At 66.1% G+C, this 16,087-nt stretch overlaps 2 protein-coding genes across 5 annotated transcripts in view; both read right to left on the reverse strand.

Moving 5' to 3' along the window:
- Positions 1 to 99: 99 nt before the first annotated feature.
- F7 (coagulation factor VII) lies at positions 100 to 8,227 on the reverse strand. The gene is made up of 10 exons (XM_057707829.1): positions 8,155 to 8,227; positions 7,134 to 7,294; positions 5,987 to 6,011; positions 5,801 to 5,914; positions 4,352 to 4,492; positions 3,439 to 3,548; positions 3,093 to 3,216; positions 1,452 to 2,063; positions 847 to 984; positions 100 to 239 (listed from the first exon to the last, which is right to left on the reverse strand). The coding sequence occupies exons 1-10, from the start codon at positions 8,222 to 8,224 to the stop codon at positions 100 to 102; spliced, it is 1,635 nt and encodes a 544-aa protein (XP_057563812.1). The 5' UTR covers positions 8,225 to 8,227.
- Positions 8,228 to 11,677: 3,450 nt separating this feature from the next.
- Positions 11,678 to 16,087, reverse strand: part of MCF2L (MCF.2 cell line derived transforming sequence like) — a 67,764-nt gene continuing 63,354 nt past the window's right edge. For 3 of the 4 annotated variants that reach the window (XM_057707766.1, XM_057707765.1, XM_057707769.1), the window contains 4 exons: positions 13,456 to 13,577; positions 12,175 to 12,287; positions 12,004 to 12,107; positions 11,678 to 11,817 (listed from right to left, as the gene is read on the reverse strand). In XM_057707766.1, the coding sequence (XP_057563749.1) occupies positions 11,732 to 11,817; positions 12,004 to 12,107; positions 12,175 to 12,287; positions 13,456 to 13,577 (425 nt within the window). In that variant the 3' untranslated portion in view covers positions 11,678 to 11,731. Of the gene's footprint in view, positions 11,818 to 12,003; positions 12,108 to 12,174; positions 13,273 to 13,455; positions 13,578 to 16,087 lie in introns of those variants that run through there. The other variant, XM_057707768.1, reaches the window with a different exon arrangement.

Here is a 16,087-nt window from a genome sequence, read left to right on the forward strand (position 1 = left end):
CCTGTCCCCCCGACACCTCCTTACCTGCACCGGCTTCATCCTCATGACGAGCATGGGAGCAGGACCCCATTTGATGGATGAAACGGGGGGCAGAGAGGGTTAGCAGCACGGCTGAGGGAACCAGAGCTGGAGCCGGAGCCGCAGCGACCCCAGGAGGTCCGGCCCAGGGTCGGGGCTCTTGACGTGTGTGCCCAGTGAGAACCCAGAAAACGACCGCCTGACGGGGCAGCAAGCCGTTTCTGTAAAGGCCCAGATGGTGAGCAGGTGAGGTCTGTGGGTCAGATGGTCTCTTCGGCCAGGCGGCCTCTGTCCCAATGACCGAGGGCTGCCGTTTTAAGCGGCCGTGGGTGATGCGTAGAGGAGTGGGTGGGCCCCGGGGAACCTTTATTCCCAAACACTCGGCCGGGCTTGCGGAGCCCTGGTCACTCCACAGGCCGGACTGTCTGGCAGAGCACATCCGGCCCTCTGAGTGCAGGATCCCAGGCTGGGACGGGGGAGTTCCAAGGGAGGCAGGCGCCCGCCAGGTTGCCCTGCCCAACTGGGCGGGTTCAAGTGGGGTCAGGAACTCTCCTCCCTGTTTCCTGGTCCCCGGTTCCTCATTCTTCCCCACCTGAGGCCTGCGTGCCCATCACCTGAGGGACTCAATAAGAAGGTAGGGCGAGGGGCCCTACCCCCATCCCATCGAGCTGGGCAGGACCTGGGAACCTGCACTTTTGGAGCGTCCCTGCTGGTCCTCAGGCAGGTGTCATCTACTGGGGGCACAGATGGAGGAGACACCCAGTCCTCAGGGTGGGGAACTACAGCCTCCAAGTCCATGAAAGCCGTTGCCTTTGAAAACAGCCTCACGTGAGAGGTTCACGTCAGCCAAGCTGGTGACTGTGAAGGAGACCAGCTCAAAGATAAACACGGGTCTCCGGGAGATGCCTCTGGAGGATGCAGGGAGGGTGGGCGGCCACCAGGGCTCGGAGGAGGCAGGGCTGCTTGCTGTGAGGGGGTGGGGCGAGCAGGTGTGCAGCGCGTGAGGTAAAGGTCGCACACTTAGGAAAGATCTGGAAGGACATTCAGTACGGTGAGTGGGGGATGCTAACCGTTTGTCTGGAACGAGGACGAAATGCTGGAATAAGAGGCAAACGAGTGGGCAAGTGGCACACGTCACCGTGCGGGTGGACGCTGGTGCCTCTGCCGCCTGCGGTGACCGCAGCTTCCCAGCCTGGCACGTCCTGTCCCCTGCGTCGCCTGTCCAGCGTCTCCCCTTCTGCCTCCCTCTCCGTCTGCCTCTTTGCCGTGGCGTCTCTTTCTCTCTCCAGCTCCTCCGAACCTCCCCCGAGTTTCTCGCTGTCTCTCCACCCCTCCGTCTCTGCGTCTCCCTCCCGGTCTGTGTGTCCCCGTGTCCCCCGCCCCAAGAACTACAGGAGCGCGGGCGCCTCCGGCACGGCCGCGACTTTATTTGCGGGCGGGCGGGCGCCGGGACAGCAGCGGGGCCCGCACGAGGCCCCCCGAGGGCGGCGGGGAGCCCATGAGCCGGCGCAGCCAGGCCGTGTACCGCGACACGCGCGTGTAGACGCCGAAGTGGCCGGCGGCCGCGCAGCCCTCGCCCCAGCTGACCACGCCCGTGAGGTACCAGGTGCCGCGGAAGGGGGTGGCGTGCGGGCCGCCGCTGTCGCCCTTGCAGGCGTCCTTGCTGCCGTCCGCGTAGCCGGCGCAGAACATGTTGTCGGTGACGGCGGGGCCGCCGGGTCGGCGGCGCGACTGCTGCAGGCAGTCCTGGGTGCGGAGGCGCGGCACGTGCACGGTCATGAGGCGGCGCGCGGTGGCCCCGCGCTCCAGCAGCCGGCCCCAGCCGCTGACGGCCGCGAAGCGCACGGAGGCCAGCGCGCCCTCGGCCAGGCCGCGCTCGGGCAGGCACAGCGGCGCCACGGCCTCGCCCAGGGCCGCGGGCCGCGCCAGGCGCAGCAGGGCCAGGTCGTGGTCCGTCTTGCCCGGCACGTACGCGTCGGGCACGATGATCTGAGCCACCCGCCGCTCCTGCTCGTCGCCCTCGTCCAGGCTGAGGTCGTGCTCGCCTGCGGGGGGGCGGGGAGGACACGTCTGCCCACGGCCAGGCTGGCCGACCCCGGGCCCCGCCCCTCGCCTCGCCCGCCCACCCCCACCTGGCCCCGAGCCTTGCCACACACCCCCCCCCCGGGCCCCACCTCCCCCCCACCCCTCCCCCCACCCCCTCCTCCCCCCGCTCCACCCCCTCCCCCTACCTCCTCCCCAGCCCGGGCCCTTCCCCCCTCCCCCCCTCCCCCCCACCCGCCCGGGCCCCTCCTCCCCCCACGCCCCCACCTCCATCCACAACCCCTCCCCCACACCCCTCCACACCCCCTTCCCCCCACACTCCCCCCCCCCCGCCCGAGCCCCTCCTCCCCCCACCCTCCTCCCCGGCCTGGGCCGATCCACGCCCCCACCCCCACCCTCCACCTCCACCCTCCCACCTCCCCCCACACCCCTCCCCCACCTCCCCCCACACCCCTCCCCGACATCCCCCCACACCCCCTTCCCCCACCCCTCCCCCACATCCCCCTCCCCCCACACTCCCTTTCCCCCCCAGACTCCCCCTCCCCCCGTCCCGGGCCCCTCCCTCGCCCCGCCCGGCCTCCCACCTTGCCTCCCCGGGTGCGGCTCTTTCCGGCAGGAGGGGCCCCGCGTCCCCCCCAACCAGGCAGGCGAGCAGCCTCCTGGGGCTGCCGGTGGGTCAGCGGGTGAGAGTCGGGGCGGATCTGGACCCCCAGGTGCTGGAGGCACGGGAAGGGGGTCGGCCCCGGCAGCCGCGGGTGGCTGAGCAGGGGGTGCCCGGTTCCCCCGGCTCTTCCCAGGGCCCTCGTCGTCCTCTAAAGCCACCCGGCAGCGCAGCCCTGGGTGGGGGGCTCTTGGCGGGAGCTGTGGCGGCCCCCAGGGCTGCGTGTGGGAGGCCCTGCGGGTACGGGATCCACTTTCTTTTTGGAGAAGTTCACAGGCCGTGGAAGGTGACAGCTCCAAGCCTGGAATCTTAGCCCCGAGACGATCGTTCGAGGACGTGTCCCGTCGGAAGCAGGCACCCCACGACCTACCCAGCACCACCGTCACGTTCCTCCAGCTCCTGAGTCTGTCGAAGCAGTGGGCTGCCGAGACCACCCAGGCAGGGTCGAGCAGGGAGCCCCCACACAGCAGCGCCCCGTTCAGCTTCAGCATGGCCTGGGGGGCACAGCAGATGCCGGAAGGTCACCCCATCACGGCAGCCGGGGCTCCCCCTTCCTGTGCGCCCTGGTTGGGGGCTGCTTTGAAGGCTGTTTCCGTCCAGCAAAGGGAATGGAAGACCGGTGGACGCTGGCCAGACAGTGGACACGCGGGGGCTGGAGTCCTCTGTGCGCACCCGGGATCGTTCCCACGTTCGACCCAACGCGCCTGGAGCCTTACCTGCCAGGGACACTCCCCTTTGGGGCAGACGCAGCCACCCACGATTCGGCCTTGGGGGTTGCTGCCATTTCTCTTTTCCAGAACAGGTATTTTTCCACACGGATATTCAACTGTGTAAAACAAAAGTCAGCAAGGTGTGGGGACGTGTGACGTGCTGGTGAGAAAGGCCGAGGGCCCCTCGGGTGGCGGTTGTGCCTCTGGTCCTGCCCGGAGCGGCAGGAGGCCCAGGGTCCTCGGAACGGGGTCCCGCTCATTTTCCAGGGGGAGAGGCGTGCAGCTTGACGTCACTAAAGGTGTAAAGGATGTTCTGTGTAAGGCGACCGGCATCTCGGACAGTCAAGCTGCTCTTCTGACCCTGCTCTTAGTTTTCCAGCCTGCTCCAAGAAAGCCCCAGGCCAGAGGAGAACGTGTTCAGAGACAGCAGCTGGACGTCGGGCCTCCTGGACGAGGCTGGGCACGTCCACCTCTGAAGAGACACAGCGTAGGGGCGGGGGTGGGGGCAGCTTTGGGAGTCACAGCCCCGTTAGTTTGAGGTTGGTTTGGAGAAAGTTTCCGTTGTCTCCAAAGCGCTAGCCTTTGAAGAGGTGTGGAATCCGGAATCGTGCTGCAGTCCGTACAGACCCTGGGTGTGGCGCTGAGCCCGGCTCAGGGAGCTGGGGTGGGCAGGGAGAGCGGCCTTCCTTGCGCCCCGCCCCTGGGGGGCTCTGCCCTGCCCGCTGTGCCCTCGCTGCTTTGGGGCGGGGGCCGCGTCCGCCCCGCCGTCCCCTCCGCGGCGCAGCGCTCGCCGCCAGCACCTGGTAGACGCTCAGGGCGGCGGCGCCCCCCACCCCCGCCTCGTAGCCCACGGAGCGCACGTGGCCGGACGGTGACTGCTCATCGGACGGGAAAGCACACAGTCCCCAGGAGCTGTTACCTGTGGGGGCGCAGGACACCCCGTCTGCCTGGAGCGCGTACCCCTCGTGGCACCCACAGGTGCGCCCCGCCTCCGCGTCGTCCCTGCAGTACTGCTCACAGCCCCCGTTGTCATTCGGGCAGATCAGCTGGCTCTTTGTGTCTGAGGACAAAGGGCACGGCCGACAGGGGCCCTGGGTCAGGGCAGGCCAGCCTGGTACCACCCTGCTCTGTGGACTGACCCAGGAGGGCGAGACCCAGCGTCTGGGGGGTCCCGTGTCTGAGCAGCTCAGCCAGTGGGGATGCGGGGCCAGCATGCGGTGGCCTGCACACCATCACCCCTCCCGGCCTGGGGAGAGCAGAGGCCCCCGGGGGACGGGGGGACGTGTCCGGCTCAATCGGAGGCCAGTCCAGCCAGCAGCCAGAGCCAGGAGGCTGCTGCGCCTCTAGGCCCTGGTGCTGCCCGGAGCCTCCCGGGCTGACGGCTGGCTCGACCTGCCTCTGAGGAAGAGAACTTCGGTGTGGACACGGGGTTGGCTCGCTATGCGAGTCCAGGGCCACCAGCGGGAAGGCCTGTCCTGGAGGTGAATTCACACCAGGACCTCTGAGCACCCAAGCCCCCGGTAGCCGGCGGGGAGCCTCCTCCCTGGCCTTTTCCCTCCCTCTCTGGCCGCGGTCCTGCGAGAGAGCTCTCGGAGTCGGAACGCTCACGTGTGCAATGGGGGGGGGGTCCCGGGAAGTGACTGCCTCCATCTGATGAAGTCGCCCCCTTTAATGTAATCTGCCTGATAATAGTGTTGTCTTCCTGGGGGCCTTGGGCCACCCAGCACCTGCGTGACCCCTGGAGGGGCTGGAGGCGGGGTTCAGCCATGTCCTTGTGCCTGAGCCCCAGTGGGACGTCTGGACACCGGGGCTCAGGGGCACATCCCGGGCGGGCGAGTCTCTTTAAGTCCCGTCCCACGCGGTCACGAGGAATGGAGCACCGTCCCCAGGGCTCTCAGGGAGAAGGTGCTGGGAGCTCACACCAGGCGCCTCGGCTGTCTGAACCCACGTCTCCTCGCTGTGATAACTGAAAGCCTGCGTGTGTCGGCCTTCAGAGAGCTCTGACCTCCAGCCGGTGGGTGAAGCTGAGGGAGATCTGGGGAGCCCTGAGCTCTGTGGTACTGTAATACCGGGACGTGAACGCTTATCGCCTACCCTTGTGACGGCAAGTAGGGAAGGCCGGGCTTCCCCGACCGCCTCGCCGCCAGGATGTGTGGAAGCTGGCAGGGATGTGGTGGCTCCCTGGGCCTCTCTGGGTGCATCAGTACGTCCCCGTGCCCGGAGTGCAGACGGGGACAGGGCAGCAGGTGGGAGAACTAGCGCCTTAGAACCCCGGGTCCAGGACACTCAGGTTGAGGCCCTTGAGATCATGGGGGCCAACGTCCCACCAGGCCGTGCCCAGCACCCCCGGGGGCCCCAGCCTCCTCACCTGTCTCACAGTTGCGGCCCTCGAAGCCATCCGGGCAGAAGCAGATGTAGGACTGGAGCTGGTCCTCGCAGGAGCCCCCATTCTGGCAGGGCCTCGAGGCGCACTGGTCCCCGTCTGCGAGCGAGGCGGTGTTCAGATGCTGAGAGGGCCTGGCGGGTGGGTCACGTCGGCCGAGCACCTACTCACCGTTGTAAGAAATCCAGAATTGCTTCTGGGGAGCAGAGGAAGGCACGTGAGGCACGCGTGCACCGGAGGCGGTGCTTGTGGTCCCTGCAGAAGGCGCCTGCGGGCTGGGGCGGGCTGGGGCTTCTGCCCTGGCACTCATGATGGGCTCTCGACCCAGGCTTCTCCTCCGGAGAGGAGGTGGGTGCACCCAGGGGAAGCGTGCTTTTTGCTAATATACACCTCCCTCCCCCCCGCCATCGCTACGGCCACCAGAGGCCACAGATGTCCTCTCCCGAGTCAGAAGGTGCAGGCTGTAGCCCCAGCTCTGCCACGTCCAAGCTGTGAACGTGGACAAGACACCCTGAGCCTCCGCTGCTGCCCTGATGCTCCATCGCCCGTCCAGACATCCGCTGACCCGCTGACCAAGGAGAAGGTGGGAAAGGGACGCACGGGCGCTGTGCGCACTGCAGAGGCCCCATCGGGAAGAGACTCCCGAGGAAGCGTTTGGCCAGTGACCTCACAGGGTTGCTGTGAGGGCAAAACGAGGTCAGAACTGTTGGGAGGTTCTGAACACTGAAGTGGTACAGAGTCGCGAGGGGTGCGCGTCCTCAGCGCACCTGGAATCGGTCGTATTAGCCTCTGTCTGGTGAGCGTGACGTGTGTCGTGTGTCAGGTGCGTGTCCTGTGTGACATGTGTCCTGTGTGATGTGTGTCCTGCGAGTTTGCGGGGAGACATGGTCTTATCTCCTCGTAACCTGACCGTCAGCCCTGTTGAGGAGCTTCACGGGAAGTGATAGTTTAAATGTGCATCTTTCTGAAAGTGGAGCGGAAGGGAAGGCTGCTCCGTCCACGTGGCCCAGCGCGGGGAGGGACGGTGGCGCCCTAAATGTGTCCTCACGTGAGTGTGCCTGAGGTGGCACCCGCGGCGGGACCGGCTGCCCCGGCTGGGGTCTCAGGCGGCCGCTCAGCCCGCGGCCCCGCCACGGGGCCCGGACGGCTTCAGAGGGTCCGCGGACCTTCCCGGGGGACGTGGGGGCGCAGCACGAGTATTCTCTGGTGGAGAACCGAGGATGCGTGGTGTGGGGGCCAGGTGGGGGGAGGAACTGGCCTCTGGGCAGCCCCGCGAGGCAGCGCCCGCCGCCCGGCCCCGGGCCCCGGGCGCGCTCACCGTCCTCTCCTCGTTGCGGAAGATCTCCCGGGCCTCCTCGAAGGAACAGCTCTCCTCCCTGCACTCACGCTCCAGGGAGCCTGGCAGCAGCTCCTCCAGGAACCAGTTGGCACGCCGGGTCCTGTGCAGGACACTGTGGGCCTGCTCCTGGGAGACGAAGACTGGGAGGCGGGCCGTGAGACCCCGGGAAGTGGGGGGCCGCCTGCACCGTCCCACCCCCTCCCCCCATGATGGGAACTGTCCCCGGCGATCCCTTCTGCGAGGTAATGGGAGTCCACAGGCCTGGCTGAATTTGCAATCGGAGGGCTCTCTCCTGGCTGCCAACCGGCAACGCTGCACAAGCTTTATGTGCAGGAGGAAGGCAATATGTTCATTGTTATAACACCCTTGACCTGGTCCCGTCACTTCTAGGCATTTATCCTAAGGAAATGCTCCGAGGCTGCAGAGAAACCCAGCCATCAGGAGAGCTGGAGACACGTCATCTGAGACCCTGAGTGACATTCCATGAGGCTCAAGAAGGTGCCACATTAAGGGAAGAAGGGAGACAAACAGGAAGGACCCCGGGCGGCACGACTCTGGCACAGGACGCCAGGCAGGCGGCATCCCCAGCGTCGGCTGTGGGATCTGAGGGTTGGCGTGAACGGGATTTTAGGGGACGGTGTTGGCTCCTGGTTTCCCCCTCAGCCGCCCCTCGGTGCTGGGCGAGCTCACAGAGCTGCCCGGGATTCCTGCTCAGGTGGGGGTGGGGGCGGTCACAGCTGTGGTGGCCGAGCACGTGGGTCCCACGTCCCCCCACCAAGAGGCTGAGAGAGCAGCGTGAGAGGCACGTCTGAGTCCCAGATCCTGTGCCCGGGGGGCGGGGGGCCCACTGTGGCCAGGAAACGCCACGGCTCCCGAAAGTCTGGAAGATAAGGCCCCGAAGCCTTTCCTCCAGGTGCTCGGCAAGGGTCTGGGCACCGTTTGCCTCTGGGAGGAAAAGCAGAGCAGAGGCAACCGGGAGCGCCCACCCTCCCCCACGTACCTGCCGCCAGGGACCCCTGCAGGCCGAGCAGAAGGCAGAGGACAGCCGGCGCCCGGGCCTGGGAGACCATGGCGAAGCCCTGGGTCGCTCTGTCTGTTGACTTTCCTGGTAGGGGAGGCGGGCAAAGTTCTCCAAGAGCCGGAGAGGGTGGGGGAGGGGGCCTTGCCTCCCAAACCCACGGGTGTGGGATCCCCGGCCCAGTGCCTGCTGGACGGGCGGCTGTGCTGAATGGGGGACTGGACGGGCCGCCCCAGGGCCCGGGCCCGGGAGTCAGGCTCCTTCTCCGAGACGCGGGCGTCAGGATGCGTGTGTGGCGTGTGCGGCGTAAACGCGGCTCAGAGCTCGGCAGCCGGGACCTAGGAGGGCGAGCTGGGGAACTGCTAAGCTGCGGGAAAGGGGAGCGGATCTGGGGCCTGAACGTGAGTATTTGCCACAGGGGAGGGCTGCTCAGGTCCTCCTTACACAGCAGGCCTGGTTTCTCAGCCGAAGAGCCCCTCGGGGAGTGCAAGGGGGAGCGGTGCGCACCCCCAGCGGAGCCCCTGCCCCCCCACCGTCTCGGCCCTGGGGGCCCAGCTCTCGATCCGCACGTGCTTACGGGCCCAGGCCACAGCTGGGGTGACCAGCAGTCCTGGCCGCCGGGCACAGAGGGTTTCTCAGGACACTGGACTTTCCAGATGAAACTGGGACCGTCCTGGGCCCACTGGGCTGGCCGTCAACCCTGCAAGGCTCACTCGGGCACCCAGCCTCCTCCGGAAGCGGCCTCCTCTCCGTGCACGGGTGGAGGCTGGGGACACCCGCTCTGCCCATTTGTCTTCAGAGGGGGCGTGGCGAGGCCCAGCTGCTCCCCGTGGTCCCCGCTGCCCCCTCCCCACGTGGAAGGCAGTCCTTAGAGGACAACACTTTCCCGATCACCTCTGGGACTTCTGTCACCATCAGTGCTTGCTGCATTGTTTAGGAATTTAGTTATACAGGAGTTTATTCGTGAAGGGGTGGGGGAGGGACTCTCGCAGGCCTTTGTGGCGGCACCTGGGCCCTGGCGGGGCAGCAGCTCTGCCGTCTGACCACCTGCTGGGGTCCTGGCTCGTCTTCTCCCGGCTGGGGAGGAAGGGGCTCATTCCTTTGGACCTCACGTTCCTTGCAGCGCAGCAGGGCTGCGTGTCCTGCTGAGAACGTGGGGGTGCGCTCTGTCCTGCGAGGGCTGCGGGAACGCCACCTGTTCCCTGCGGTGCACAGCCACTGCCAGGGCTTCCTCCCAGCCTGGGGCCACCTGCCTGCTCAGGCCGCGCGTCGCGGTCTCGGGATCCTCATGTTCCTCTCCAGGGGCTCCCGTGACAGGAATTGATCCCATGTCAGGTCTGGAGGCAGGTGTTGCAGGGTCGCGCTCCCTCCGGAGGCTCTGGGGAGGGTCCTTCCTGCCTCTTCCGGCTCCGGGGGCTCCGGCGGCCCTTGGTGCCCCCGCCATGCCCAGCCAGCGCCCCAGATTCTGTCTTGGCCGGCACACGGCTGCCCCCGCCCTGTGTGTGTGTGTGTGCGCGCGCGTGTGTCTCCAAATTTCCTGCTCCTTGTAAGAACACCAGTCATTGGACCAGGGGCCACCGTGACCCCATCTTAACTAACTGCACCTGCAATGACCCTGTCTCCAAGCAGGGTCGCCTTCTGGGGTCCTGGGCGGCCAGGGATCTGAGGGGATGCCCTCAGCCCAGTGCCCCTAGCTTCCCTTGGAACAGAGGTGAGCTGTACCTGTGTTTGGAGCTGTGTGAGGGGCATCCTGATTGCCCAATGGGGACAGGCTTGCGGGTGGGGAAATGGTGCTGCTCCTTGTAGGGCTCCTCAGAGCATCACCACTGAACCAGGTTTCCACAGACAAATGACCTGCCAGGCACTGGGCGTCAGCATGAATGAGGGCACCACGGGGGGGGGGGGGGGGCGGAGGCCCTCAGGTCCAGGGTGACGGGGTCTCCGCAGAGGTGGAGGGGACACCGCAGGCCAGCGGGGACGTGACGTTGCGTCACTACACCCACTGCTATTTGCGCCGTTTCTCCCAGGTGGCCGAGCGCAGGTACACAGCTCACCTCATCCTATTCCTGCAGGAGAACCCCTGGCAGAGGGCAAGGGGGAGGGGCGCCGGGGTCGAGGGCTGGGAGATCAGGGGGCCCTGCTCGTGCTGGGCCCGTCCTGTCCACGCTGGTGTCTGGGGGCGGGGGGCATCCCAGGGAGGCGGGCCCTAACACCACCACCCAGTTTCAGATCCTGTGCCTGTACAGATGAAGGCAGAAAGCAAGAGTGGCTGATATTTATTCAGATTCCATCCATACAATAAAGAACTCTGATTTTTAAACTTCATTGACATCCACAGTTAAAAAAAAAAAAGGAATGGTGACTGAAACATGACGTTTTAAAGTGCCTTTATGAGGAAGAGACCACAAAAACAGCAGCCAGTCCCAGGCTGGGATGGCGGGAACGGGGTCTGAACAATCAATATATTAAGTAACTTGTGCGACACGTCACTTCCCGCATAACATTCACCAGAGGAAGAGCTGCCGACTCGCACGGCGTGTACCACACACTCCAGAGCCGTCTGGCCCTACACACGGGCCGGGGCTCGGGGGGGCCGTAAAGTGACACAGGCCATTAGCTTAGAGGCTATAAACACACCCCTCAGGGGGTACCTATGTACAACACCGACATATACACGCACATATAAAAATATCCGCCCGGACCCGACAGAGAGAAGTTTCCAAAGAACAGAACTTGTTTCTGAAACACAAAAAACAGTAAAACAGAAGAGTTTTCTTTCCAGTTCTGCCTTGATGTGAATAAAACAAGCTCCGCTCCTGTGCCCAGGGCGGTTCCACACAGGACACACAGGGTGCGGAGAGGCGGGGGGCCGGGAGCTCAGGTTTTCCCTGGGCTCCTGTGACAGCGTGGGTTGAGATGACACCTGCAAAAACCGCATCTTTACACAGTCTTTAAAAACAATAAAAATATCCGAATTCAGTGAAGCATGTTAAAAAATCAAGAGTCCCCCATTTTTCCGTAGAAAAGAAAGTTAATATTTTAAATGACAGTTTACGTTTTCTTCTGAAGATGAACGTACACAGGTGAAGGGACTCCCTCGGTGTCTCACCGCCTGTGTCTGCGGAAACGCGGCCTGCTTCCACCCAGGGAAGGGGGGCTGTCCGTTTCCCCGAGAGCGTGTCCCCCAAGTCACTCGGCGCCACGCAAACCCCAGTAACAAAAAACAGTCATATCAAATACAGTATCAAATTGTCATTTCATGTAAACACAGTGATTCTTGGTAGAGGAGAGGCCAAAGTACCGCAAAAAAATGGCCGTAGGAGTCATCCCTGCTTTAAAAGAAAAGGTAGAAGCCGACGCAGCCCCGCGCGCCCGCCCCGGGCCCTCCGGGAGCGGCTCCGCAGACGGCGGGCTCCTGCAGGCAGCGCCGGCCCCGGGGCGCCGCCGTCCGCCGTCCTTCCGCGCGGCCGCCGTCCTTCCGCGCCTGCCCGCGCCCGGGCCGGTCCCGGCGCTCAGGCCGCAGGCCAGGCTCTTCCCGGACCTCGGCGCGGCCGCGGCGCTACCCCTGCAGGTCCGCCAGGGCGGCCGCGCAGCTCTCGCTGCAGCTGGACGAGGCGCTCAGCAGGGCCGAGCCCGCGCTGGACTCTGCGGACAAGGGGCGGGCGGCTGCAGGGCGTCCCGGCGGACCCGGCCCCGCCCCGCGCGCAGCCCCGCCCCACCAGCCCCGCCCCCGCGCGCAGCCCCGCCCCCGCGCGCAGCCCCGCCCCCACCCCCGCGCAGCCCCGCCCCCCCGTGGTACCCGGGCTCCTGGCGTCGGGGTGGGGGCCTTACCTGGGCTGCTCAGGCAGCCGGCGGGGCCGCGCTGGCCGAGGAGCGAGGACAGGCTGCGGGCCGGCACCCAGCCCTCGCCGCCCGAGCTCAGGTTCCGCACGAACCTGCAAGGGGCGCGGTCAGGGGGCGGCCGTGCGCGCGGGCTCCCCGGGGGCGCGCGGGCGGTCTTACCAGAGGCCCTCGTCGCCCTCCTGCACCAGTTCCACCTCGTCCCCGCTTCTCAGCGCCAGCGCGTCGGGGCCCCCCTTCTCCTCCGGCCCCGCGACCGTGTACTTCCCGGGCACCTGGGGAGGGGACGGCAGGGCGCGGGGCACGCGTCGACCGGTGCCCGGCGTCCAGCGCCACGGGAAGGATGAGAGCCCTGCCAGCCTCAGCGCTGCCGGTGGGGCTACGCCTTACCCTGGGAAGGCCTCCTAGTCCGGGGAGGCGCCAGGGCTCGTGGCGACCCCTGAACCTGACCAGCCTGTGCCCGGTGCTCCCACCGCGCCCAGCACCTGCGGCCCCAGGGCCTTTGCACCTGCTGTTCCCTCTTGCTGGGCCACGCCTCTGCCCCCACCCACGTGCCCTGCCTTTGCTAGTCCTTCGCCCCAGGAGAGGAGGGATTCCTGTCCCCTCTGTCCCGCTTGTCCTCAGTGCCCGACAGTCAGTGCCGCACACACAGGTGCTCAGCACACCTGTGGACGGAGGTGCCGCACAGTGAGGACCCTGAGAAGAAGAGGCCTTTCTGCCGTAGCATGGGGGCTCCGGCCTCAGGGGCGGTGAGACACACGACTGGGCACCGGGAGGCGGGGCGCGCCAGGCCGGTGTCCTTCATCCTCATGGGAGGGGCTGCACCCACTCTGGACACCTTGCCCGGGCCCTGACTGGCCCTGAGCAGCACCGAGCGCAGAATGCAAACCCACCAGGCCTGCCCGGCCTCCCTGCCCGCCAGCCTAGGTTTCCCCCGCTGGTCCCCCAAGGCCCAGCCCTTCTCACCCTCAGGCCTCCTTGGGAAGGGTCGCCCTGGCCACCGAGACTCTCCCTCCGCTTTCCTCCATTTACCTGTGTCTGCCCCTCCAACCCTGGGGTGCTCTGTTTGCTGCCGTAAGTGGGTGTGAACCAGGGGAGCACAAGGGGACAGCAAATAGCGGTTGGAACCCTCCTGCCTCGGAGACCTAATGCGCCACTTAGCTTCCTGCGCTGCTCGTGCTACAACAGGACTTCGCTTAGAAGGCAAATCTGTCCCTCAGCGCAGCTCCCTTACGCAGGGAGAGGCACGCGCACATGCAGCTGTAAGAAAGCTCCTCGTGAGGGCAGGCCGGAGGTGCGCACTGACCCCTGCCAGAGGGTCCTGGCACCTGAAGGTCCCTCCCGTGGCCCTGGGAGCCACGGCCCCCTGAGGTGCAGCTGCTGGACCCCCCACCCCCACCCCAGGACCAGCAGTGCCACCGACGAGGCGGGAGCCACGGTTACCAGCTTCCTGGGGCCCACTCCGCCGTCCTCCTCCGCGTCTGAGGAGTTGATCGGCTCCTCAGCACTGGACCAGCCGTCGTTGTCCTCAGGTCCCTCTGATGGGTGAGACGTTTTGCTCCAACCTAGAGGGGAACGGGCTCTGGTGAGGACCCCCCCGAAGGTCCGTCGTATCAAAGCTCCCTTTCACCTGTGGACATCCCGCCGCCCACAACGTGTCGACTGGGGGAACCTGCCCTCCCAGCACCCGCTTCCATGGCTGGAAACAAACCCCAGCTCCCACTGGGCAGCTGCGTGTGTGGCCAGTAGACTCTGCTGCTTCCCAGGGAAGAGCTGCCACCAGGCCCCTGCCCGCCCGTCCCAGGGAGCCTGGGGACCCTGCTGGCGCCACAGCCATCTGTGTTCATGCAAATGGTGAGGGGAAGGCGTTTTCAATCAACACCTGAAACGTTCAGCACCCATGGGCTGACCAGGAGACCAGCTCCGCACACGATGCTGGGCTGCTGAGCGCGCCAGGGCAGGGCCGGGGCTGGCCGCCTGGTGCGAAGCACGTGTCTGAGTTGCCTTGGGCCACGGGGCGAGGGTGGGAGGCCAACCCAGGCCAGGGCCCCGGAGGCAGCCTGTGTGAACTGCAGCCACCTCCACGGGGCCGGCACACAGGAAGAAGCTTCTGCTGCGCTTTATACACTACGTGAGCACTCCTCCCCCAGCATTTCTACGGCCGTGTGTCCCCGAAGAGTAGCCTCTGCATGTCCCGTCTGGAGGACAATGGAGGTACGTCATGGGAGACACGACAAGTGCCAGAATTGAAGCGAGAGGCTGAAGCCTCCGCCCTGGTTCTGGACACCAGCACGGCCCCCACAGAGCGTGCACACCCAGTTCCACCTGGTGTGGCCAGAAGCACACTTTTTCCTGGGAAAGAGGGTGTGAGGGAGCCACGCGGTCAAGGGCAGGATGCGGACCTCCCCACCCTCCCCCCTGACCCCCTGCAGTTGCCGTGCAGAGGGGCCACGGTCCTAAAGCCGACACTCTGCAGGCTGGCAGCAACACACTTGTGTGGAAGGCGCATCAGGAAGCCGCCTCTGTCTTCACAGAAAAGGGAGCTGGGACCCAGAGTCCCCCCCCCGCCCCAGAGACTGCAAAGCACCATGCCCCTCTCCACGCCAGGCCCGGCCCGGAGGCCCTCTGGCCCTGCCTCCCCAGCCGGGAGGCGTGGCTAGCACGACCCGTGGCCCTGGCGGCTGGCGTCCAGGCGGGTTTGCAGCCATCAGCCACTAACCACCCTCCCTGCCCAGCGCGGGAAGCTCAGACGGACACTGGGTGGGGGCCCCCGGGGGCCCCAGCGCCGGGCAGCTGGCCCCAGACGCCCACCGCTCCAGCCCAGCCCCATGGAGATGGGGCTCCCGGCCAAACAGAAGCATGAGTGTGAAGGGGGAGAGCGAGGGGAGAGAGACGGCGCTGCTCTCTGGACAGAGGGGCAGTGCCCGGAGGCGGACACATGCAGACCCTCGCCTCAGAGCTGCGTGCACGGACAGTTCTGCCCTTCGGTCACGCCCAGCCGCCGGGGGCCTCTGAGCGCCCCTCTGTGACAGGCAGGGTGGTCCCTGCGTCAACACAGAGACCCGGGAGGAAGCGGGAAACACGCAGTCCACTCTTGTTCCGTGTAGGATGCTGGGGGCTTGGAGGAGGACATCAGTCCAAGGGGACCATGAATATGGTCCTCTCATTCCCATCAAATAGTCACGGACATTGACACTGAGAAAACTACAGGCTGGTGACGCCCCAGGAAGCAAGCACTTGGTGTTGGCAAGAGTGCTGGCCAGGAGGCTCACGGTCACCTGCTGTGGACTGAAGTGATGCAGGACGGACCGGGATCAGGGAAGGGGGGGAAGGGAGCCGGGAGGAGGGGGAGAGAGAGGAAGGGGAGGGGAAGGATTGGGGGGGAGGGGGGAGGAGGAGGGGAGGGTAAGGAGGGGCCTGGCAGCGGGCAGGGGCTCCAGGCTCCAACACTCACACACTCATCTACCGGGACATGACCTCACCTCACCTGTCTCACAGGGGAGCAGAGGAGCTAGCACAGGTGACACACTGGGCTCAAAGGCAGTAGATGCAGGGTCTGCGCTGCAGTGAGCTGAGCGGAGCGCAGCGTCCCACACAAGGAGTCAGCAAAGCAGGGAGATGCCTTGGGCACCCCTGGGTCTTAAGCAGGAACCCAAGTGGTCCAGACCAGCCCCTCCCAGGAGACCATGGCAGGGAGGTGCCTCTTCCCACAAGTGCTGAGTGCAGGCTGGGGGGGCTCCTGGGCTCTTCTGCTCAGGCAGCAGGAGGGCGCAGCCTGGGCCCCCCGGGTGCAGAGGGTCCTGAGGCCCGAGAGGGTCCACGCGACCCTGGGGTGTCTCTGGGCGTGTGTGGGGACCTGGCTCAGCTGCATCCCTGCGGGACCTTCACATTGTTTGGGAAACGCAGGGCGGTGGGCAGAGTGAAATCGTGTCTTCGAACCTCAGACCCTCAACCTGGGCCGCGGGGTGGGGGGGTGGGGCTTTGGGTTTCCCAGGGAGGGTCTTCGCCCTCAGAATATAAGGGGAAAGAGAAGCTAAGGCCCAAGTTCCAGTGCAGAGCCCGACCCCATCTGTCT

Source organism: Hippopotamus amphibius, chromosome 14 (genome assembly GCF_030028045.1).
Source record: "Hippopotamus amphibius kiboko isolate mHipAmp2 chromosome 14, mHipAmp2.hap2, whole genome shotgun sequence".
NCBI classification, from domain to species: domain Eukaryota; kingdom Metazoa; phylum Chordata; class Mammalia; order Artiodactyla; family Hippopotamidae; genus Hippopotamus; species Hippopotamus amphibius.